Raw genomic sequence first — 24,951 nt, 5'->3', positions numbered from 1 at the left:
AGTATCTGGGTTCCAACCAAGTGTGTTTCTCAGTGAAGGTGTCATAGCCATTTTCAGTGGACAGTTTTTCACTGAGAGGGACTATAGGATGCTTAGCATTTCTGATCATTCCTTTGTCAATGCCGTAAGCTTATAGTCATTGTGATAATAAATAAATGCCACTACATATATCCCTAAATGCCTTCTTTGAGGTGGTATCACCCTGGTTGAGAACCCCTGACTGAAAGAAAGCAGGTAGAGCAAGGCATGCCAGTGATACTGATTTTAAGCATCGTAGGACTACATCTGATCAGGAAGAGCATTTATCTGGAGGAAGAACTAGAGTGGCTTTAGTTACAATAGGGCCAGCGGAAACTGCTGACCTTGGAAATGAATGTGCTAAACCAGTGGTTCTCAGCCAGGGACCAGATCAGAACCTTAAGGGTCAAGGGCAGGCCTGTATCTTTTGGAAAATTTCCCAAGTGATTGTGATGTGGTTCTTTCCCTCCCACAATAAATCATGAGAGTGAACAGAGAGACCAGAAAAGTTGTCCTATAATGATGGCCTTGTTCCTCTCTCATGAGGATGTAGCTAAGGAAGGAGACACCTGATAATTGAATGCCAAGCAGAGTTCTTACTTTGGATGGTGGTAGGAAAGGCTCAACATGATATAGAGAAGGAAGAGCCAAGGTCACAGACAAGCCATGCTTTGCCCTGCTGTGTTGGCAGGTCCTGCCGTGTGTGCATACACACAGAGGCCATGGTGTTTGCTAGGACAATCCTTTGTTCCCTTTCTGTCAAGACTCCAGGCAGGAAACATACCCCAGTTCCCCAGGGGAGTGAACTGGACTCATCACAGATAGCTGACTTTGGAATCAGGCATTTCTGGCTTTAGATACCAGCTCAACCTTTTACTAAGTTGTATGACTTGAGCACATTATTTAGCCTTTCTGAACCTCAGTCTTCTCATCAATAAGGCAGGTATTAAAACTCCTGCCTCACAGAAGACTCCTGAAGATGAAATAACATTAGATTAAAACCCTTAAAGAAGCATTCGGTATGTGAGTGTCCTGGATGATGATAATGGTGGTGGTGACGTGGTGACAGTAGTGGTGGTGGTAAATGTAACAGTCGTGGTGATGGTGACGATGGTGGAGGTGGTAACAGTGATGGTGGCGATGGTATTGGTGGCGATTGCAGCGGTGTCAGTGACAATGGTATTATTGATGATGTGGTGGTGGTGGTGGTGGGGACAGTGATGGTACTGATGGTGATGGTAGAGTGACCGAGATGATGGTATTATTGATGATGTGATGGTGGTGGTGGTAGTGACAGTATTATTGATGATGTGATGGTGGTGGTGGTGGTGATGATGGTATTGTTGATGATGTGATGGTGGTGGTGGTGGTGATGATGGTATTGATGATGGTATCGATGGTGATGGTGGTGGTGGTGATGGTGATGATGTGATGCTGGCGGTGGTAATGGTGGTAATTACCCCTAGAGAAAATGGATGTGTTCCTCTAACAAAAGACATCTCCTTAGATTATATGTTGGACTTCCTGTCTAGGGTAAGGAGTACATCAGTTCAATTCAGTATCTATCAAACTTTGCTAAATGTATCAGATTGCAAAATGCCTATGACCTGTTCCTGGCTCTAAAGGATTTCACAGTTTAGCAGAAGAGACAAAAGGCTAGGGAAACAGTTGGTGAAATAATGAATTTTGATTGAGATTAGAGAGGTTTAGGAGACTTTCTAGAGAAGGTAACTTTGGATCCAGGACTTGAACCTCAGGCAGGGTTTTGCCAGGTGACAAAGTAAAGGAAAAAACATTGATGACCAAGGAGCAACACGAGAAGGTGGAGTGACACATACTCTTTGTGATGTGAGCGTGACAGTGAGAGTGACAGAAAGAGAATCTGGAAAGAGCAGGAGTTTTCATATCAACAGTAGGTTAGGGGATTATGTTGGGCGAATGGGAAAAAAAGAACAAATGAAATTGAGTGACTTTGTAGGGCGGAGTTCCAGGACTTGATGAGCAGTTGGCTGAGTGAGAGGAAAGAGCATTGAGGGGAAGGAGTAGGTTTCAGAAGAAAAGAGGAGTTTGGTGTGGACATGTTGAGTCTGAACACGTAGGACATTTGGGTGGAGGTATTGAGTAAGCAGTTGGATGTATACCCTGTAACTGGAAAGAAAAAAAAGAAAGACTTGAGAGTTGTCAGCCCAATAGTAGTAGATGAAAATATAGATATGGATAATAAATAATATGGAGATAATATCAAGGTAATATCAGGGTTAAAAAGTGTCAAGCAGAGGTGGTGTTTAATAAGAAAGATGGCCAGGGTCCAACCTTGAGGAATTGCCAACAGGAATGTCTGGGCCAAAGAAGAAACTCCATTAACCAGAGTTGAGAAGAAGTCGCCAGAACAGTTAGAAGAGAAACAGCTAAGAACTGTTACCACTGAGGCCAGGAGAGAGAATTTCAGTGGAGGGGTGATGAACTAGATGTTTTCCCCCTAAAATCATCTTCTCTATTCCTAGTCTTGGGGGCAGCATCACCCATAGATCTCGCCATGTAAGATAAAGGACTGGGATGAATCCTCTTATACTCCAAAGCCTGACAGTGTTTGCTCCCACATCTCCTCTTTGTCATCACCTTGCTGTACTGTGCTTAGTCGCTCAGTCGTGTCCAGCTCTTTGCAACCCCATGAACCATAGCATGCCAGGCTCCTCTATCCATGGGGATTCTTCAGGCAAGAATACTGGAGTCAGTTGCCATGCCCTCCTCCAGGGGTCTTCCCAACCCAGGGATCGAACCCAGGTCTCCTGCATTGCAGGCAGATTCTTTACCATCTGGGCCACAAGTAAAGCCCTGTCATTACCTTAGTTCAGGCCATTTCTCACCCAGTTCCTGAAAATGTTCTCTAAATTGGTCTCTTTACCTCCTTTTTTTTTAAACCCTTCCCCCTGGGGCTTCCCAGGTGGCTCAGTGGTAAGAATCCACATGCCAATGCAGGAGATGCAGGAGACGTGGACTGGATCCCTGAGTCAGGAAGATCCCCTGGAGTAGGAAATGTCAACTCACTCCAATATTCTTGCCTAGACAATTCTGTGGACAGAGGAGCCTGGCGGATTACTGTCCGTGGAGTACCCAAGAGTCGACACACCTGAGCATGTACACACTACTCTATAATCTTGACATTGGTACCAAGTTGATCTTTTTAGAACAGATTTAATCTTGACATCATCTCCCCCAACCCTTCAACCTCTGAACACTCCCAAAGTTCTTTGAGTATAAAATGTGAACTCCTTGGCAAGGGATTCTAGGGCTTTGTTGCTCTGATTACTATGTGTTGCCCTTAGTTTCATCTCTTACCACACCCAACACGCTTGCAATTTCCATCAAAACTGTTGGTGTGCAGTTCCTTGAACTAACCCCATGCTCTTTCTTGCCTTTAGTTTTAGTGATTTCATCACCATTTCCATCTTTGTATAGGTCATACCCTCGTAACCTTTGAGATGATACTGGCACTTCCCCTCCCGTCACTAGCTGTGGGCTCACAGTGGTACAGAAAAATTGAGAAGAGTCATCTCTTTACATATCCTCTTCATTCTAAGTTTGTTCTTTGTTCAGAGTCTCTCAACCCCATAACAACTCATATCACAAAATAAGCAGCAGAGGGGTCCATTATCAAGACATGGAGAAGAATAACCCTTGATGTGTGTCCTCTGAGGTCTCATTCAGTGGCCTTATCTTCGTTTTCTCATAGCCTGCTGCTTAACCACATACAGCTCATTCCTGTAGGAACCACCTAGAACAGGACTTCCCCAACACCTTTTGGCATAAGGATTATGATCAGAATCTTAACCATCATTACTTACATAAAATGTTGTGTTAGTCACTCAGTTGTGTCCTATTCTCTGCGACTCCATGGACTGTAGCCCACCAGGCTCCTCTGTCTATGAAATTCTCCAGGCAAGAATACTGGAGTGGGTTGCCATGCCCTTCTCCAGGGGATCTTCCTGGCCCAGGGATTGAACCTGGGTCTCACACATTGCAGGCAGATTCTTTACCATCTGAGTCACCATAAAAGATAATGCAAATATCAGGTTTATGGAAATTATATAGAAAATTTAAAAAAAGAAATATCCTAACTGAACTACACTCCAGTCACAGTAATAAGCAATATAAGGTCAAAGGAAATACAAGATGCCACTGGACAGCCATAATCTAACCATAAGTAAATGGACGGGTCAGTACATTCCTGGCCTGTGCTTGTCCCAGTATAATTATTAGTATCTTCCTAGTTTACTCTTGAAAATTTTTCAGTTTGGATTTTAAATTATATGGTCATCCTGATTATTGACTGTCATAAAAGACATTATCAAAGGAACAGAAGAGGATTGAAGGCCAAACAGGTGAATCCTGTGATACACCTTATTCCATTAAAATGGGCAACCAGTTTGGCACTTCTGATTCCACTCAAGTACACCAATTTTAACCTTTCCCTGGCATCCCCATTCCCAAATTCCCATAAAAATTTGTGGAACTTCTGCAGTACTTCTCACTAAATTAGCAACCTAACACTATGAATTGTAATTGTATGCTTCCTCCCTCCATGGGGAGGCAGTGTTGCACAGGTTGTTAGGAGTACAGGTTTAAACACCAGAAAGACTGTAGGAGAGCAGTGTTTGGACTAAGGGCATGGACTCTAGGGTCCTTATCCTAACCCGACCACTTACTAGTGTGTCCTTGAGTGAGTTACTTATTCTCTTTGTGAACTAGGTTTCCTCATCTGTGAAAAGGGACCTAATAGTATTATCACATAGGGTTGTGCTCAGAGCAGAGGGCTACCCACTCACAGGAAGTGCTTATTAAGTGCTGCTGCTGATAAGTCGCTTCAGTTGTGTCCGACTCTGCGCGACCCATAGACGGCAGCCCACCAGGCTCCACCATCCCTGGGATTCTCCAGGCAAGAACACTGGAGTGGGTTGCCATTTCCTTCTCCAATGCATGCAAGTGAAAAGTGAAAGGGAAGTCGCTTAGTCGTGTCCGACTCTTAGTGACCTCATGGACTGCAGCCTACCAGGCTCCTCTGCCCACGGGATTTTCCAGGCAAGAGTACTGGAGTAGGGTGCCATTGCCTTCTCCATATTAAGTGAATATTATTGAATGGCTTCTCTGGTGGCTCAGTTGGTAACGAATCCACCTGCAATGCAGGAGACACGGGTTTGATCTCTGCGTCAGGAAGAACACCTGGAGAGGGAAATAGCAACCTACTCCAGTATTCTTGTCTGGGAAATCCCATGAACAGAGGAGCCTGGTGGGCTACTGTCCATTACGTGTCAAAGTGTCAGACATGACTGAGGGACTAAACCACCACATTATTAAATGGCAATGAATGTAAAGTTCTCAGCACAATGCCTGCTGCCTAGTTAAGTACTTAGTGCATGTTGTTTTGTAATTACTAATCTTTTAGATTCTGAAGGACCTACCAGGCATTCAAAAATCATTTTCCTGCATCAATACATACTCTTTTTATTTATACATACTACAAATATATCCAGCAAGAAAGAACTGAGAAAGGTCCTATGCTAAAGGCATTGGTGACTTTTGGAAGTGTTGCTTCAGGACATCATAAATGCAGAAATTAAGGTTGAATGAACTCAGGGGCTTAGTTTGATATGAGAAAGGAAAGAAAGTTTGTTGATGACTTTTGAAAAAGAAGCTGAACACAGACAGTTAGCTTCTCACTGCCTCCTCGACCATCATCTAAAACTGTTTCATCCCCCGAAAGAGAAAGTCTTCAGGAGGCATCTGGGGAAGCCTGCATCAGGTCCACGCACCAAGGACAGCCACACTGACCTCCAACACCCTTGTAAGAAATTCCACTAGAAACAAAGCAGATGAGCTGAGTTTGCAGGAGGTCTGGCAGGGTGTGCTTTCAACCCTGTTGCCAAGTTAGAAAAACATGTAGAGGAGGATTCTGGAGGAACAATCTGAAAATGAGTCTGAAGGAAAGAGTGCGACATCAGAGGAACAGAGGCCATCTCCGTGGAGCCCTGCTTCCCTGGGGCATTAGTGTCGCCCAGAGGCATCTGTGCTGGACGGTCGAGGGGAAACGAAGCCACGAAAGAGAAAGCGCTCGAACACCAGGCGTCTTCGTGACGGTGACTCCCTGCAGCACTGCTGAGTCCTGCCCACACATCCCGGTCCTGCCCACACATCCCGGGCCTCCCGGGAAACGGCAGCTCTGTCTTTGATTATGTGGGTGCAATAGGGGTCAGGAATGAGGTCAGGTACAGCACAGTGTGGCCTTGGAGTAGACATCAGGTCCAAAAGCCCAACACACGGCAGGCTGGAACTGATATGGCCCTGTCCAAAGCAAACACACAAACCTTGCAAGGATGAGATTCCTCTGTGAAAAATGATGAAGAATCATTCCATTCCCTACTCTCCCGTAATTGACGGAACAATAACATAAGCTTACTTCAGCTATTAAGGCCAACTCCCTTCCCCCAAACTAAGTTCTTTTCTAAAAAATAACACATTTTTTTCCATTGGAGTATAGTTGATTTGCAGTGTTGTGCTAGTTTCAGGTGTACAACAAAGGGAACCATTTATACATATGCATATAGCCACTCTTTTTTTTTTTTAGATTATTTTCCCATGTAGGCCATTACAGAATATTGAGTAGAGTTCCCTGTGCTATACAGCAAGTTCTTATTAATTATCTATTTTATATTCAAGAGTGTGTATGTCAATCCCAGTCTCCAAATTTATCCCTCCCTTCCCTTATCCCTGGTAACCATAAATTTGTTTTTTACATCCATGACTCTACTTCTATTTTGTAAGTAAGTTCTTTTGTACCTTTTTTATTTTTTAGAATCCATATATAAGCAACATCATATGATATTTGTTCCCCAGATTTTGCTTTTAGAGAAGTTTGCAAGTTCAAGACATTGCCATATATATGGCAAATATGAGACCCAGTTACACCTTCCCACATTGAAAGATGAGAATAGGGCCTACAAGATTTTAGCAACTGAAAATAAATGATGTAACAAAATTCCTGAGGTAGAAGAACATGTCTATGGAAAGAATTTTCAACAGCAAAAGAAATCAGTTTTAGCACCATATGTTTTATGATTTCAGTGACGTTAAATAAAATAAGAACTTTGTTAGACAGGTGATAAAATATGAAAAGAGAAGAAAAGGGACCTAAAACAGTTAAGGAAATATAAAACAATATGGAAAAATGTAAAGTCATAAAGCCACTTGAGAAGCAGTAAAGAACACAACTGACAATGCAGAAAATGAAGGATGAAGGAATGTTTGAGAAGTTTTCATAAGCTGAATAGGAAATGAGTTACACAGAGGTGATGAGAGAGAAGATAAATAATGAATGACAAAAATAGATATCCAGTATACCAGGTCATTTGCATTGCTAAAGAATAATCCAGAAGAAGCCCTCAACAATTTGATAGAACTTCCCTGATTAAAAAACAAAAACCTGAACATGTAGATTTCAACTCATCAAGTAATAATCAAAATTAATTAAAAGAGATTTGTACTTAAACATTTTCTGGTAAGAATGTTTAATTTCAAAAACAAAAGAAGAATTTTATGAATGGGAAAAGATACAGGTTACCTACAAAGGTTCTGCAACATTAAATGTTGGAAAAATTTAATGGATAAAGTTATGACCTAAAATGTTCTGTCAAGATGTCATTTACATGAAAACAGAAAGACATTTTCAAATACATACAGATTCTTCTAAAAGGGGGAGTGGGAATAATTTTCTTTAAGAAATTACTCAAAAAGTGAATCAGGGTTTTAAAAAAACTTTATAATGATTATATAAAAGAACTTCCAATGACCATCCAAACCATTTAAGCAAATATGTCTCATTAGTATTTTCATTAAAATTTGAGATGATATTACATCAACTAATAAGAGCAGTCTGTTATGAGAAAGGAACAGCTGAAAATAAGAAACTTTTGGAGAGAAAATATGCTGTTTCTGAGTATTCAAATTCATTGGAAAAAATGACCACCACAAAGAATATTACAAAAATAAATTCAGCTCATCAGAAGACAGTTTAAGAAACTTTTTCCAGAACTCAAGCAGAAAGAATACAGAGATTAAAATTATGAGACCAGAGGTAAGTAATACAAAAGCATATAAAAATTCCTCAGACATAGAAAAATCCAAAATATATACCACCCACATACTTTTATTTAAAAAATATCACTTGAAAGTACTGACATCAAAATGGAAAACTTTTGTAAATAAAGGATATGAAAAAGACATAAAAGAAATAGAAGTAATGATGAGGTTGTACAGCAAAATATAAAAGTTAAAGAATGGATGCTCGAAAGAGAAAGTGAAAAATGTAAATTTTTTTATGCCACATAGAAAAAATTGCTCATACTACATTCACTTATGCTGCTGCTGCTGCGTAATCGCTTCAGTCGTGTCTGACTCTGTGCGACCCCATAGACGGCAGCCCACCAGGCTCCGCTTTCCCTGGGATTCTCCAGGCAAGAACACTGTCCCCTTAAAATGTAGTTTACTTTTATCTAGCTTCCAAATCAGTCAATCCTAAAGGAAATCAACCCTGAATATTCACTGGAAGGACTGATGCTGAAGCTGAAGCTCCAATACTTTGGTCACTTGATGTAAAGAGCCAACTCACTGGAAAAGATCATGATTCTGGGGTTGCAAAGAGTCAGGCACAACTTAGAGCCACCCCCAGTTCTCTCAGTGCTATGGCCGTGTGCTTGAAGGGGGCTCATTGTGTCCTTATGGTTTGCACGTGAAGAGTGCCTCTGACTTTTCTGGCATCCATAGTACCATACCTTGTCTTGTCACGGTCACCTGTTGTTCATCCACAGATCACATTGCTGGCTTGGACTGGTGGCCTTTCAGGCTCATTTATCACATCTTGGTTTCAGACAGCTAACTAGTTTTATGTTCTCTTAACAACAATTCTGTGTTGAATTTGCACCAAATGTACCAATACTTGATATCAGAAATATCTTTAGACTTTTCTTTCTCTGTGTGAGTGTGTGTGTGTATTGGAAAAGGTGAATTAGTGGAGGTGAAAGGATTACATATTTTGGTCTAGTATCTTTCTGAGCATTCACAAGAAAAACAAAAAAAATGTTTAGTTTACATCTTGACACAGTATATGTGCATTATATACCTACGCATAGTTGACTGAAAGTTTCACATAACATGACTTTCTGTCATGGTATGCAATGTATTCTGATATTTCTATTCAATTTCATTTTTATTAACTGTTGGCAACATCCCACCAAACTGATTTCCCAAATCACTAATAGGTTGCATTCCACAGCACAAAAGTCATTGCTGTCATAACCTTCAGTGAGGTGGACTAACAGGAAAATTCCTTACAAGTCAGTACAGTGGGGCTGGGGTCTCCGGACACAGATAGGAGCAGGGTGGGGACAGTGTTCAGTGGCTTGACTTGGGTCTGCACTGAAGACACTGGAGGAGGGTAAGAGTTGCTGTCAGCTTTTAGAGCAAGAGGGAGGCTCGTTCATGACTCCAGCCAATCAGAAGAGGAAAAGAGCTGAAGATCTGGGCTTCAGCCAGTTAGGGTGCAGGGAGGCTAGCAGGAAGGAGAGAAGGGCCATGGAAGAAGTGGAGTGGAGTGGGGGGGTGGAGGGGGGATACAAATGAATGTGGGGCCAGAATTAATTGCCTGTTCCGCTCAGTGGCGCCTGAGGCTGCTCTAGCCTTGCAGGATTAGCTGGGGACCTGGTGGGTCACTGAGGACATGAATGACTTCAACTGGGTGGGGCTGAAGAAAAGCAGGACCTGACAGTTTTATAATTTCCATCCTTACTGGGACTCTGCTCTTCCAGGACTAAAAGACTCCTGGGTGATGTTTCCAACTGCGAGCTTTCTTTATTTCCCTTTCATTTTACTCTGACCCTTATGCCAAGGAGAGAACAATTTAAACTCAATTTGGTCCACTTGATTCTTTCTGACTGGTTGTATCTGTGGCTAATGGAAAGAGCTTGTGTTTTTAAAGGAGCTCAACCACAGGGAGGTTTGGAAACTCACATAAACGCAAAAGAATGTGTTTCAGAAACAAATCAGAATGACACCCAGGGTTCTTCTTTTGCTCTTACTCTTTGCATATGAGATCCTTGAAAGTAACTGAGCAGTAATCTGAGGGCCAGGTCAAGTTCCATGCAAACCCCTCTTGGAACACACAGTGAATACACAAGATGTATTGACTTTCTTATCAGGCTCCAAACCTTGGAGAGGGCCTAGAAAAATAAAAATAACTAAAGAGCCCTGGAGCTGCTCCCAGCAGTTACCTTCTCAAAGGACCAGTGGCTTTGCCTCCTTGTGGTCTGGGAAACCCTTCTGAAAGCCAAGCAGAAAGTGGTATGAAGAGGTGACTGATTTTAAGTGGATCCAGATATAGTAGTGAATCTTCAAGCACAGAACTCTGTAGGACTATGTTCAAGCAGAATTCCCTGGGAGGCTACTTGAATTCCAAATTTTGTTGAGATATATATTTGTGGAGCCAAAGCATGAGCTCCTAAGAAGGGACCTGAATTCTCTACAGCATCTCGATACCCAATTGGCCCATGGAAATCTTCGGGGGCTAGAATTGCATGAGTTAGAATTTAATTGAGGCAAATATTTGGGACATTTCACATCCACTGACTTGGATCTAAAACATGGATATTTCAACTTTTTGACTATAGTTTGTCAGCAACTGTGTGTTAAAAACAATTCTAAAAACAAAACAATCCATAACAGAGTTCAGTGGAAACTTAAAGAGCTTCTTGATGAAAGTGAAAAGAGAGTGAAAAAGTTGGCTTAAAACTCAACATTCAGAAAACTAAGATCATGGCATCTGGTCCCATCACTTCATGGCAAATAGATGGGGAAGAAACGGAAAGAGTGACAAACTTTATTTATTTATTTATTGGGGGGGGGCTCAAAAATCAGTGCTGATGGTGAGTACAGCCATGAAATTAAGCTCCTTGGAAGAAAAGTTATGACCTATCTAGACAGCATATTAAAAATCAGAGACATTACTTTGCCAACAAATGTCAATCTAGTCAAAGCTATGTTTTTTCCAGTAGTCATGTATGGATGTGAGAGTTGGACTATAAAGAAAGCTGAGCGCTGAAGAATTGATGCTTTTGAACTGTGGTGTTGGAGAAGATGCTTCAGGGTCCCTTGGACAGCAAGGAGAGCCAGCCAGCCCATCCTAAGGGGAATAAGTCCTGAATATTCTTTGGAAGGACTGAAGCTGAAACACCAATACTTTGACCACCTGATGTGAAGAACTGACTCATTTGAAAAGACCCTGATGCTGGGAAAAATTGAAGGTGGGAGGAGAAGGGGATGTCAGGGGATTAGATGGTTGGATGGCATCACCGACTCAATGGACATGAATTTGGGTTAACTCCGGGAGTGGGTGATGGACAGGGAGGCCTGGCGTGCTGCAGTCCATGGGGTCACAAAGAGTCGGACATGACTGAGTGACTGAACTCACTGAGGCAGGACTTTTTGTTTCTACCCTGGGGCTTTGGTAACAATGGCTGGATGAGCCATTATTGAAGAGAACATCAGGGCTCCCATCGCTGGGATGTTAAGATCAGTAATTCTTGAACAGTCTGGCATGATAAATGAGATATTTAACACATTGTAGGGTGGAGAGAAGCTGCCCCAACCAATTCCTTGCTTCTTCTGGCTGTGACAGAAGTCCACTTAGGTCCTCAAGCTTGAAAAGAAGCCATTTGGAACATGAACACAACATCTTGGGCTGATTATTCTGGGAGTATCTCTAGTTTAGATTCCAAACCAGAAAATCAGTTCACAAGGCAAAGTACAGGAGAGACATACATGTTTTAACAGAAAGTCCAAACAGAATAAAAAACCCAGTGTATCTGTCCCCATGAGAGAAGGGCAGGAGTCTGGTTCGGGGCAGGGGGTAGTTTCGAGACCCTCCATGGATGAAGTAGTTAAGAGTTCAGAGTTAGGAGTCCAGTTGTAGCCAGTGGGTGGTGGTGAGGCAGAGGAAAGGACCATGGCACCAGGCAGGCAAGCACCTTCCTCCTGGGGATTTGGGTTAAAGAGAAATGAGCCGCATGCCCAACAAGCTTTCAGTTCAGTTCAGTTCAGTTCAGTCACTCAGTCGTGTCCAACAAGCTTTACCTCCATGCTAAAACCATAAGGAGCTGCCATACGACTGTTTCCTTCTCTAAGTGGTTATTTGATCTTGGGGAGCACAGAGCATGCATATGTGGGTTAAGAAGGGTCAGTTCTGAGAACTAGAAGGATTCCGAGTTGCAGACTTACATAATCCTATATTCCTATGCTGCTTTAGTAGCTGAGGCCCCTTGGGGTCCCATGTAACAAAAGAGAAGACAAAGTCAGTGTTGTTCCCAGAATCTTTGCATGTTATGTTTACCCTCAGTGCTGGAGGGAATAGGCTATGCACATCTCAAGGGTGTCCCAAAGGGGATATATTTTAGTCAAGGCTTATATAATTGTGTAAAGAATGATCATGAGTACATATGAAACAACAAACTTCGACAGTAACAGGACAATTATTAGTAGAGTTGGGATGGGAGAAGCAAGCCTGTCAATATCTCCTTACTTCTTGTTCTATCCTAAGACTCATTTTATTTTCTTCTTGAGAAAATACAGCACCTGCTCATTGGCAAGAAAGTGTTCCAGAGGGATTTAGAATTTTCTCAACACTCTAGAATATTTCTTAGATCTTTCCTTACATCTAGCATCTAGAAATCAAAGATGAATACCAACATTTTCTAAATTTTACATGTCAATCAGATAGAAGAATATTACAAATGAAATATTTTAAGACAAAATAAAATGTGAATTAATTAAGAGTGGGTGATCCTTTGTAACAAGTGTGTATATATGTGCTGTCACTTCAGTTGTGTCTGACTCTTTGTGACCCTATGGACTGTAGCCCACCAGGCTTCTCTGTCCATGGGGTTCTCCAGGCAGGAATACTGAAGTGGGTTGCCATATCCTCCTCCAGGGACTCTTCCCAACCCAAGGATCCAACCCGCGTCTCTTATGTCTCCTGTATTGGCAGGCAGGTTCTTTAACACTAGCGCCATTTGTAATAAGTAAAGGAATGCAAATGATTTGTGCTCAATCCTTGAGAACAAAAATTGCTAACACAAAAAGGATTTACTTGAGACCCCTGCTTCTTTAGTAGACAGCCAAGAATAGACCCCCAACTCTAGTTCAAGTCCCTACTTCCACTCTTTACCTCCCTTCCCAGTTTAATTCCGTCACTATAGGACTTCTCTACTGATGAGAAAATCACACATGGGTTGGAGGAACTGTGGGGATTCCTCTCTAATCATTAGGTATCTTACCCTACTCCTCAGTTCCTCAGTAACCAAAATTTCAGATGATACTTGTCTGGGTCATAACACAGCATTGCAAAGCACCGTATTGCATTTCAGAAGTGGGCATAAATGACCAGAGTTCAAGGAGATCTCTTGATTCCAGTGGAAAAGAGTTGTAGAATTTTAAGTAGTCTGTGGGTAATAGTCACGTGGTGGCTCTTCTGAAGCACATATACGCACTGAGCCAAATCTAGCAGACCCTCACTAAGACCCCCAGGACCAGAGCATGTGCCCTTTGGCTGAAGAAAGGGAGTCAGAACCAGTCTTTGAGATTTTAAATATACAATTGAAACATGTCCAAGAGGATGGCTGGGATTCTAATGAAAAACTTTCCAAGCTTTAAAAGTTTAGGGCTGAGATATGCTCTTCTGGTGAGCTATTGGGAGACTCCCAGTTGCATTAAACTCAGAGATCTACCATTGATTAGATAGGCCCATTCATTGAGAACCTGTACTCTAGAATCATTGGCCCATCTGGGAAGGCTCCTTGGGATCACATAGGGTCACAGGAATTGGCTGGAGCTATCTGAGTCTCAGGCCTGGGACACTCATCCAAACAAGGCCAGAAGCCAGGACCAGCTGGCAAAAGATCAGAAGGCATCCATGAGCAATAGAGACGTCTCCCCATGCTCTTCTTCCTTCCTTCCATCCAACTAATAGGTAGATGCTGGAGAGGCAAATATCCTTCACATTCTCACAATGGAAGCTTGAAGAAAAAAAGTGACAGCAGCCCAGTATCACAGGATGCTGGCTGAGAGGTGGACACAGTGCCCTGAGATCCCAGGGCAGGAGCAATGAGCCCCATCTGTGTTGGTCGAAGCAACAGGCAGACATCAAGTTGGGTCTTACAAATGAGTAGGAGTTTGCCAGTGTGAACGTTGTGTGTCTCAAGCAGATGGAATACATAAAGGCTGAGAAACTGGAATAGAAATGTTTACTGGAAAAGGTTTATTTTTGACAAGTCAAGCCTCACCCTCTCCACCCCTTCTGCATCTCCCCAACTCCCCACTCCTCAACCCTGTAGGCTTTATGCTACTGCCCCCGCCCCCCAAACTACTTGCTTTTCCCCAAACAAAGCATTTCTGGATTTATTAGAGGGGGAGTTGAATATTTTTTCAAATGCTGATTTACCATCCTTCAGTGGATTGCCTGTTCTGATCCTTGGTCTATCTTTCTATTGTTTGCCTTGTTAACATTTACTTGTACCAATTATTTACATATACTGGACACTAATCTTTTGCCATTTATTTTTGTGGTAAACATCTTCTCTCAATCTCTCCCTCATCTTTGCCAATGGTATCTTTTGTCATCCAGAATTTTAGGCACTTATAATAGTCATAAAAATTCTTTTTGTAAAGAACAATTCCTACTTTTTGTATTTGGTTGAGGGAACTCCTCACTAACTTGATGACATAAAAGTCTTCTATAATTCACCCAATGGATTGGAAGTTTTGTTTTTCTTATTAGGTTTTAATATATCTATGGTTACATTTGGTATGATATAGTGATATGATGGGTTGTTTCCAATTAGAAATCCATTGTCACAGCATTGACATGGAAGGGTTTATTCTCCCTCCCAGTTTGAATCACTTCTTTCACTGTGTGTTATAGCAAGACCTTCCATACATTGAGGCGTGGATATAGTTCTTCATTTTACTCCATCGGCTCTACTCTTACATATCATGTATATGGGGTTGCTATATTTGATAGGACAGGCTTTCCAACTTTGTTCTTTTTCATTATTGCCTTGATTACTTTTATAACTTTAATCTTCATTTCATTTTTGAAGTCTGTTTTTGAGTTTCACAAAACATTTTTTCAGAATTTTTCCTAGAATTGAAGATGTAGGTTAACTTGGAGAACTTCCATACTCTTATGATATGTAATCTTGTAGTGTTTGACCATAATGTATTGTATCATTTCTGTTCAGATCAGACAGACATATCATTACTGGATGTGGGGCAGAAAAAAATAGATTTTACTCATAGAGGTGGAATACACTTAACCAGAATGAGAATTCCTAGACATATTGAATCACAGAAAAAAAAGGCATAAAATTTACTTTGCACAGATTCATCTTAAAGATCTGTAAAATAGTCTGAAACAAAAATAACAATAACTTTCTAGAAGTTAAAATTAAGGTAGATGAGCACATAAAAATAAAACCTATCTGAAACCAGTGGAAAATGTTTTCAGTACAAAATGTCAGAGTCAAAAGAGCAAACTAACCTCAACAATTATGACAGGCAGAAATGCAGAGCTCAGCTGAAACAGATCCTTAATAAAAGGAAAAGAGCATTGAGTCTACAAAAGAGTATGTTAAAATAGAAAAAGTTACTATGAAGTCGGTGCAACAGATTTAGTATGAGAACTATGAAAATACTTATAAGCTGAATTGAAGCAGTACTAAGTGGTATCAGTGAAACAGAAATCAACTGTGGGAAATAAACCTGTTTCCGAATTTAAAGTGCTATGATTCCGTATGTCTTAGAGAAAGTTTCCCTCTTTTTTTTCAGTAAAAGGATCCCTTTTTAATGATGAGGGGCTGTATCATTTTTCTTCTTTTAAGTATTAGTATGACTAGTTACATTAACTATCCTTAAATTTTGAACTGTCAATATCTTACTGAAATAAATTACCAATTAACTGATTAGCATTCTTTTGAATTCCTGCTGGTTTGTTTTGCTAGTATTTTTTTCAGAGACTTTGAATCTATATTTACCAATGAATTTTGACTCTTTTGAGGAGTAGAATTTGTTTTTCTTTGTCTATTTGGGCATATAATTTGTGCCAATTTCATTTGAATGAATTGGAATACTATTTCTTCTCTAATCAGAGCGATAAATGGCACAAAAATAACTATCCCTTAAAGCTGTGAAACTAACCAGTGAATATGGCTGGGCCCAGGAATTTTTTTACATATGAGTGTATGGAGTAGGGATGGTAAGGAGTTGGAGGTGGAGTGAAGAGAGTTCTTTACCTAAGTTTCTCAGAATTCTAAAATTGAGTCTAAGCATCCTTTCAGGTAATTTCCAAAGTTATGGAAGTTTCAGATGGTGAGCCCTGTTAAAGGATAGGTCAACTGTAAAACAATAGAATATGTGACACAAGGTAAAGACAAATGAACACCTGGTTAAATCACATCTGCTTTACTTCCTTAGGTCAGGAAGTGTGCTGCACCACTGGAATGAAATCTATTACTTTGTGGAACAGTTGGCTCATAAATTCATCAGGTGAGAAATATGTAGTTCTTGGCCATAAGTAAACCCAGCCTATGTTTGCTATTCTACTAATTACTAACTAGTTTGGGGTGCTTTTTGACAAAGGTAGAATCTCAGACCTTGGAAGAGAGACTTGCTTTTGTTTTCATCTTTGCCACGTTAGAATATTTTGTTTGTTTTTGTTTTGTTTCTAAATAGAATAACTTGACTATGTTTTCAACAGGAACCCAATTTGGTTATAAGATCAACATTTTAACCTTCTTCCTCTCTTGTTAAATAATATCCTTCTAGAAGGATCATTAACATTTTCTTTCACAGTGCATTATGCTGGAGAAATTGGCTCATTCTGGCTGGACCCATGTGTATGGTATAAGGTCACCTTACACCTTATGGGGTGTAAAGTGACCAATTCACCCCAGTCTGCCCAGAACCTCCTTGGTTTTAGCACAGAAAGTTTCATACCCTGGGAGCTCTCCTCAATCCTGAGCAAATCACCATGCTTGTTCAACCTGGCTATGTGCCCTATGGGGTAGAATGCTCTGAGCGTTCTCAACTATATGTCCAAGGCAGGACAATGAAATTTTGAACATCAGCACTGTAAACGTTGCAGGGGTCTTAGCAGTCCAGTAAATGTAGACTCCCACTAGTAAAAGAAAGGAGGTCATTTTACCCTCTTTGGGTGCAGCTGCCAAATGACCACACAACTGTGATAGCGTTCACCTATATGCTTGAATTTAAACCAGTTGTCCAGGTCTTTGGTAAAAATTGTTCTGGGTGTTGTAAATTTGAAAGCAACTCCACTTCTGCCTGGTGGCCTCTGTTGAGTCTTCCAGCCAGTGTAAGTAGCCATATACATCTTCTGTAAGATTTTTTTTTTAAACTCAGGAGACAAGTTGTTCTCTGAGACCAGGGTACTGATAAATGTGTTCCCTGCAAATTCACCTGCTGGTCTCCACATGTACCCATCTGCCTGACCAGAAGGAGCAGGTTAAGGGGTGTCCTCTCTGTGTTGCCAAAAATTGAAAACTAGAGCAAGTAGCATATAGATGAATGGAGAAAACAGAAGCTGGGAGGAGATGGAGGGGGAAAATAGAGGGAAAGGAGAGAAATAAAGTATTTTAAGAGACTCATAGAAGCTTAGAATTGAAAGGAATAACTTTCCAAGCTATCCTAAGAGCTACCCACTAACTGCCAGCTTGAAAAGCTCTGGTGAGAAACTGCTGCCTTTTGAGGCAAATACAACCAATAGTTGGACAGTTCCAGTTTCCATAAGAGTCCTTTTGTCATTGATCCATAATGTCCCTTCCTACACTCTAATCCAGGAGTGATATAATACAAATCTACCTCCAGACACTTGGGAGTATCTGCTATGTTTCTATTTGCTCTGATGGTTTTCTGTTCCCTCTAAAGCAGAGGAGTCTCCTGAAAAAACATTTGTAGTTAGGCAGATGTGGAGTTGCATCCAAGCTCCTTTGGGCAACCAAAGCAACTGACTCACCTTGGTTGAACCTCAGTTTACAGGTGAAAATTATAAGAGAAAATGTGCTCAAAGCAACAAACCCAGCACCTGACTTAGAGAGGGCACTCCACAGTTTTCCCCAGTTCCTTCAGCACCTCCAGACGCTTTACTATTTTAGAGTCAAAGAAATTAGATGTAGGGATTGAGGAAACTAAGACACCATTTAATGCAGTTCTGTTTGTTTTATAGACAAAGAAACCAAGGACCAGAGTAGTTGATATGGCTTAATCCAGACCATGAGGCACTTTCCTGGTTTGTTTTTTTTTTTTTGGTTGTGCCATGAGGCATGTGAGATCTTAGTTCCCCAACGAGGGATCAAACTGGTGTCCCCTGCAGTGGCGGCATGGACTCTTAACCACTGGACCACCAGGGAGTTTCCACTTTCTTTGTCTCCTCTGGTCCTCTTTGACTATGGACCCCCATCAAAATGTGGCACCAAGACATGACTGCCATGCAGACTCCAAAAGGAGGGACTGTCTTTTGTTAACTGCTGCAGTCCCAGGGCCTCCAATAGTGCCCGACATACAGTACATGCTCATTCAGTACCATAACTTTTCACCATACTCTTTAAACCCTCATACAACACCTCACACCCATCACTCTCAGCAAAGAACTTCACCTGCTGTTTCACCAAAAGCCCAGAGAATAGCAGGCAAGGCATTACCTCTTATTCTAATCCTCCTCTTAAAAGATATATTCATGCCTTCCATTGTCTCTGAGATTCTAGTATCCCCTTTATTTAATGCCAGTCTTTTCACATTAGTCCATTTTATCCCATTGTCTCCAATATTCCCCCAGGTCTTTGTTTCTTTCTACTATTTTTCTCTACCTTTCCTCTGGCTCCATTTCCATTGCCAATAGATAAAATCTCATTTTTTAAAAAAATGAATTTCCTGGTCCTGTCTTCCTATAGATGCTACCTTAATTTTTTCCCAGTTTCTCACTAAAATATCCTTAAAGACTGTCTGGCTCCATTCTTACTTCTCATTCGTTCCTTAACCCATTGCCATCTGCCTTCATCCCCACCCTTACACCTGCTTACTCTCACCACAGTCCCAAAGTGATGCTCAATAGGACAAATCCATTGAGAGCCATGCAGTGCTTGCCCTGCTGGTTAGAGGCACTTCATTGAATTCTGATTTCTCTCTCCTTGAAATCCTCTCCTTCACTGACTTCTGGCTCACCTTTCTTCCTCTGACCGGAGCCAGGCCTTTAAATGTTAGTGTTGGTTCTAGGTTTGGCTCCCTTCCCATCTCCCTGCTGATACTCTGAATAATTTTACTCACATTAGTATGCTGAGAATTCCCAAATTATGTCTTCAGCCCAGACTCATATACCAATTACTGTTTGGAGACCTACATTTCCCGCATTTTAAATTCACTCTTTCCAGAGCTTAATTCTCTATAAGGTAGGCAGTATAACATGGTGGTGAAGAACCCAAGTTCTAGAATCAGAATGCTTGGTTTTAAGCCCAAAGTTCACCACTCTCCCACTGTGTGACCTTGGGAAAATTATTTTATCTTTCAGAGTCTCAATTTCCTTTTGTGGAAAATAGGATTGGTAATAGTAATGATCTCATAAAGTTGTTACAAGTTTAATGAGATAATACATGGGAATCACTTACAATAGTGCCTGGCACATAGTAAGCACATGATTGGAGTGGTGATTATTATATTATTATGAAAATTATGATTGTTATTATTATCATTTGTGATGTAATGTCCTCAGCACTGGTGAAGTAGTAACAGGCAGCCTGTTGCCATGGACAGAGAACCCAGGTCTTTCTCAGGAGGCCAATTTCAACTCACCAGGTGTTGCTTGGGCTCCTACTATGTATTACAGACCACGCTAAGTGTTTCCAAAGATGCATTGGACATAAGGTAATAGATGTAAACTTTATCTTGGAGGCAATAGAAGCCACTGGAGATTTGATAGAGACAACAAGATGAGTGACAAGATCTGATTTATATTTTAGGAAAATAATTCTGGAAGCAGTGTGAGGAATGAATTGGAGCAAGGAATGATGATCAGCTGGGTCACCAACTAGGAAACAATTACTATCGTCAGGAAAGGGGAACAGGTTTGGGGAAACATTTTAGGAAGTGGGAACTATAAGATCTGTGGCCAGGTCAGATATGAGAATTATTGCATCATGAAGAAATAGGTTGCTATTAGGAAGGTAAACCAACTGGCTACCTAGAGAGAGCCCCAAAGGGTAGCATTCCAGTGGTGGATCCATGGTAGTGTGACAGTCCATCTTGCAGACAAAAAGTTATGTTTGTCCTCACCTGAGGGTTATTTTATCTTTCAGAGTGTGGATTTTACATTGATAAAGTTCCCAATCACTGCCATGTAAAAGCCATGCTGATGTATTCATTAATCATGAGAAGTTCTAACTACCAAGTAGAATAGTTATTCTTGTGGCCCATCAGCACATGCCCTCCTAACAAGGTAACCTCCTTAGAAAGCCAAATAGAGATGACAAATTGATTGTGATCCTATTTTCCAAGTAAAATAAACTGTATAATATTGATGACTAATGGCATAAAGTTGCCACTGCCTTAGACACTCCATTAATTATAGGATACACCAGACTATAGCAGGGACACCAGGAATGTTTTCTGTCAGGATCCTGAATTGTATAGACAGCATGCAAACCAGTCTTCTAGGGACATCCTTCAGACATAGTGGAGGAAAGTGATGAGCTTTAGCTTTCTTACTTGTAATCCATGTTCACTGAGTGATGGTGTCAAATCAGAAGCAGCTTCCAGGAAGACAAAGAGAGTCTTCTCTTTGATCCACAGCTTCAAGTTTGCTGGTGGCCAAATAATTGCTACACCAGCTGTGGAAGTGCCCTTTGGGTTGTAGGTTGGCAGCTCTGGCAGCCATAATAAGAAGGGAAGAAGGTGGGGGAAGCCTAGAAGGGAATGGCATTCCACTGTGTCTCTTTCTTCCCTAATAGAATTGCTTTTCCTTCCAGCCCACAGCTAAGAATGTCCTTTATTGTCTTCTCTACTCAAGGAACAACCCTAATGAAACTCACAGAAGACAGGTAAGGATGCTTCCCATCTCTGTCATTATAAAACCCATCTTTTCTTGAGTAGTTCTGATATTTGTGCCCTCCTGCCAGCCTTGACCTGTTATTTTAATCAAATAGTTCTCTTTTCACTTATGCCTTGAACTTTGCACATTGACCCATCTGCTAATTTACTCTGCGATGACTTTGATAGAATTTCCTGCTGTTGGTGAAACTTTATAAATGACTGAATCACATTAAGGTAAATCTTACCTTGGTGACTCAGTCTGCTGACGTGGAGCAAAATGTTAGCAAACCAGATTCTTAGGGGACTATATTTTCTTTTATTTAAATTATATTTATTTTGTGGATTGAGCACTGTGAGAGCAGTAAGAACTTGAAATATTATCATCCATAATTATAAAGGCAGGAAATAGAAAGGGAGGGCTTACGGTACCACAAGATAAAAGACAATTTGAATCAGGTGTGGAAAAATGTTGTTGACATAAAAGGATTATTTAGACCTACTGCTGCTGCTGCTAAGTCACTTCAGTCGTGTCTGACTCTGTGCAACCCCATAGACGGCAGCCCACCAGGCTCCACCATCCCTGGGATTCTCCAGGCAAGAACACTGGAGTGGGTTGCCATTTCCTTCTCCAATGCATGAAAGTGAAAAGTGAAAGTGAAGTCGCTCAGTCGTGCCCGACTCTTCGCTGCCCCAGGGACTGCAGCCCACCAGGCTCCTCCACCCAGGAGGATTTTCCAGGCAAGAGTACTGGAGTGGGTGCCATTGTCTTCTCCGATTTAGACCTAGAGTAACACAAACATTGTTTGGGGTTTTACCACTTGTAGGTGAAAATTAGCAGTAACAGAGACGTGTCATTTATTCACAGCTAGGGTGGCATATAGGAGATGACACTTTTCCTGAGTTAATGATTCTTTGTCTACGTTTTAAAAAGTGGTATGGTCCACATGAGAGAGGCCCCAGGGTGGGGCACCCTTGAGATTATTGACTGACTTATGTGAACAGGATGGAGAAAGGGAGGAATAGCAAGTACAGGGAGGGCAAAGGACTTTATTCTATACCATTCTTCTAGAAATGAGAACAGGACTAACAGGATGGAGTAGGGTTTCCTGGAATTTGCACTGACAGGGCCCATCTGATCTAGTCCTGTTTTTCTCCATGTCTTTGCTTCCCATCTGTAACAAAAAGAGTCCTCTGTACCACATGGAAGTTTCCAAATCCTGTTACGCCTTCATCAGTGTCTATCATATGCACTCATGCCATATGAGACGCACTGAAACCCCATTTTCAAAACAGAGGATTCTTATTCCTTATGACAGAAGGGGAGACTGAGCCTTATCTTGTTCCTAAGGAAAGAGCAGAACCCACTGTAGATGCAGGCTGCACATCGTTTCTGCTCCACCTGCTGGTAATCAGAGACTCGTGACGCCCAAGAAGCCTGTGTGACTTCCCTTCAGTATTGGCCAAGGATTTTAAGAAACTCTTAAGACTCTGTCTGTATCCTGTGGACCACATGCAAGACTCCTAATCTCTCTCAGTCTTTATATATGATAATATCTCAGTCTTAACTTACAAAGATATCTTTTCTTTAGAGAAAACTCCTCTCTTAGCCATTCTTCGCATCCTCCTGCAACCCAAGGCTGCCTAATGCTGCATTATGCTGATTCCACTTACTCCATGCCTGAGAGTTTGGCAAGAGACCAAGTTCACACATCCCTTGTGGATATTTTGTGTGCTACTGCTCATAGCCTCTGGGAAGTTGGAGAGGTCGAGGGAGGTCACAGATTTATAAACAGTATTACAACGCTGAGGCTTTCAGACCCATTTTGGATATGCTAGTTCAAATTAGTCATCTGAATCCTACTTTGAATCTAGTTTTTTATGTCTTAACTTTACTACTCATAGTATCTTGTGCCCAGGAGAAGACTGGGATTAGAATCTCTACTTTTCTGGAAGCAGCATTTAATATTTAAAGGATGAAGATACATCAAATAACAGCCAGAAATACCTTGCTAAAAGCTGAATGATTTGGGATTCAGTTCAGTCCTGGGTGTTCATTGGAAGGACTGATGCTAAAGCTGAAACTCCAATTCTTTGGCCACCTCATGCTAAGAGTTGACTCACTGGAAAAGACTCTGATTTGGGATTAGCAGATGCAAACTATTATATAGAAAATGGATAAACAACAAGGTCCTACTGTATAGCACAGGGAACCATGTTCAATATCCTGTGATAAACCATAATGGGAAAGAATGTGAAAAGAATGTATATAAGTGAATCGCTTTACTGTCCAGGAGAAATTAATACAACATTGTAAATCAAACAAAGATTGAATGAGTTTTCTGTGGTGACCTCTTGGCCTAAACTATGGATCATCTGGTGAAGCATGGCAATGGTTCACTGACACATCCACAAGCTTGTCAGCGTGTGGAGAGATGTGGACAAACCAGAAAGTATTTAAAATACTTCCTCATGAGATTGGTGTAATGAATTAGGCTTTAGAGCTCCCAAACTGATAGTTTCTGAAATATATAACTCTCAGTGTTTTAGTTTATATTTTTTGAAATATAATAGATATTTATATTTATTATGAAGATCAGCTGTCTCATTTGATCTTCATAATATCCCTGCAAGACAGGGAAAGATGCATTATTAGACCTGTATAATAATGTGGAAACTTACAGAATTTTTAAAAACTTGCTGAAAAACAAGACATGAATTAGCAGAGATTCTCATTTCAACAAGAGCAAAAGATTTGGGGCATAGTAAAAGAAATAATATCAAAGGTACATTTGAAACCAATTCTTGGCATCAGACCCACACAGGGAAACCAGGGGAAGGTTGGAATAATACAATAAAAAATAATTATGTAAAGTATCATTTTTCACTGACTAAAGATTTTTTTTTTTCTCTTTACCTTTAGTTCTCAGCAGTTTGAGTATGATATGTCTGCCATAGCTGGTTTTTTTTTTTTTTTGGCTGTTTTTTTAGTTTATCCTATTTTGGCTTTGCTGAACTCCTTGAACTTAGAAATTTATAACTTTGATCAAACTGGGTGTCTCTGTAATGTTATTTTTCAAATAATTTTTTCTGCACTGATTGTTTTCCCCTCTCCTTCTGGGATCTCAGTGACATACATGTTAAACCTTTTGGGTGTTATTCCACATGTCCCTGAAGTTCTGTTCAATTGTTTTTTGTAATTTTCTTTCTGTTCTTTATACTAGATTGTTTCTGTCATTCTATCTTCATATTGACTTTCCTCTGTCATCTCCATGCTGCTGCTTAGCTCATCTACTGAATTTCTTATTATAGATACTGTATTTTTTCAATCCTAAAATATCTATTTGGTTCTTCTAAAAAAATTTCCTCTACTGAGAATTTCTGTCTTTCCTTTTATTTTAGGTGTGTTTACCTTTACCTCATGGATTATATTGTTGTTATAGTTATATAACTATAACTATAAAAATAGTTATTTTAACTCTTATTATATAATAACTATTATAACTGATAATTCCAGTAGCTCAGGATTGGCTTCTTGCCTTCCCTCTTGAGACTTGGTCACATTTTTCCAGGTGATTTGTATGTTGAACAATTTTAGGTTATATTCTAAAAGTTTTTAATGTTAGATTGTTAAGACTGACTCATATTCAAATCCTATAGAGATACTGATTTGTTTGCTTTAGTTGGCAATCGCCATGGCGAGGTTCAGATCACAAGTTCTATCTCTTCTGTGGGTGGTGGTTT

The 24,951-nt window shown here is 40.8% G+C and overlaps 1 protein-coding gene across 1 annotated transcript in view; it reads left to right on the top strand.

Moving 5' to 3' along the window:
• The window catches only part of ANTXR1 (ANTXR cell adhesion molecule 1), a 266,648-nt gene that overhangs the window by 9,758 nt on the left and 231,939 nt on the right, over positions 1–24,951 (top strand). Inside the window, exons 2-3 of the mRNA XM_055400577.2 lie at positions 16,588–16,659; positions 21,147–21,218. Coding sequence (XP_055256552.1) covers positions 16,588–16,659; positions 21,147–21,218 — 144 coding nt within the window. The remainder of the gene's footprint in view (positions 1–16,587; positions 16,660–21,146; positions 21,219–24,951) is intronic.

This window comes from Moschus berezovskii, chromosome 11 (genome assembly GCF_049115385.1).
Source record: "Moschus berezovskii isolate FMDL1 chromosome 11, NW_MosBer_1.0, whole genome shotgun sequence".
Taxonomy (NCBI): domain Eukaryota; kingdom Metazoa; phylum Chordata; class Mammalia; order Artiodactyla; family Moschidae; genus Moschus; species Moschus berezovskii.
The sequence above is the reverse complement of the archived record's forward strand: the minus strand, read 5'-3'. Positions and strand labels throughout refer to the sequence as shown.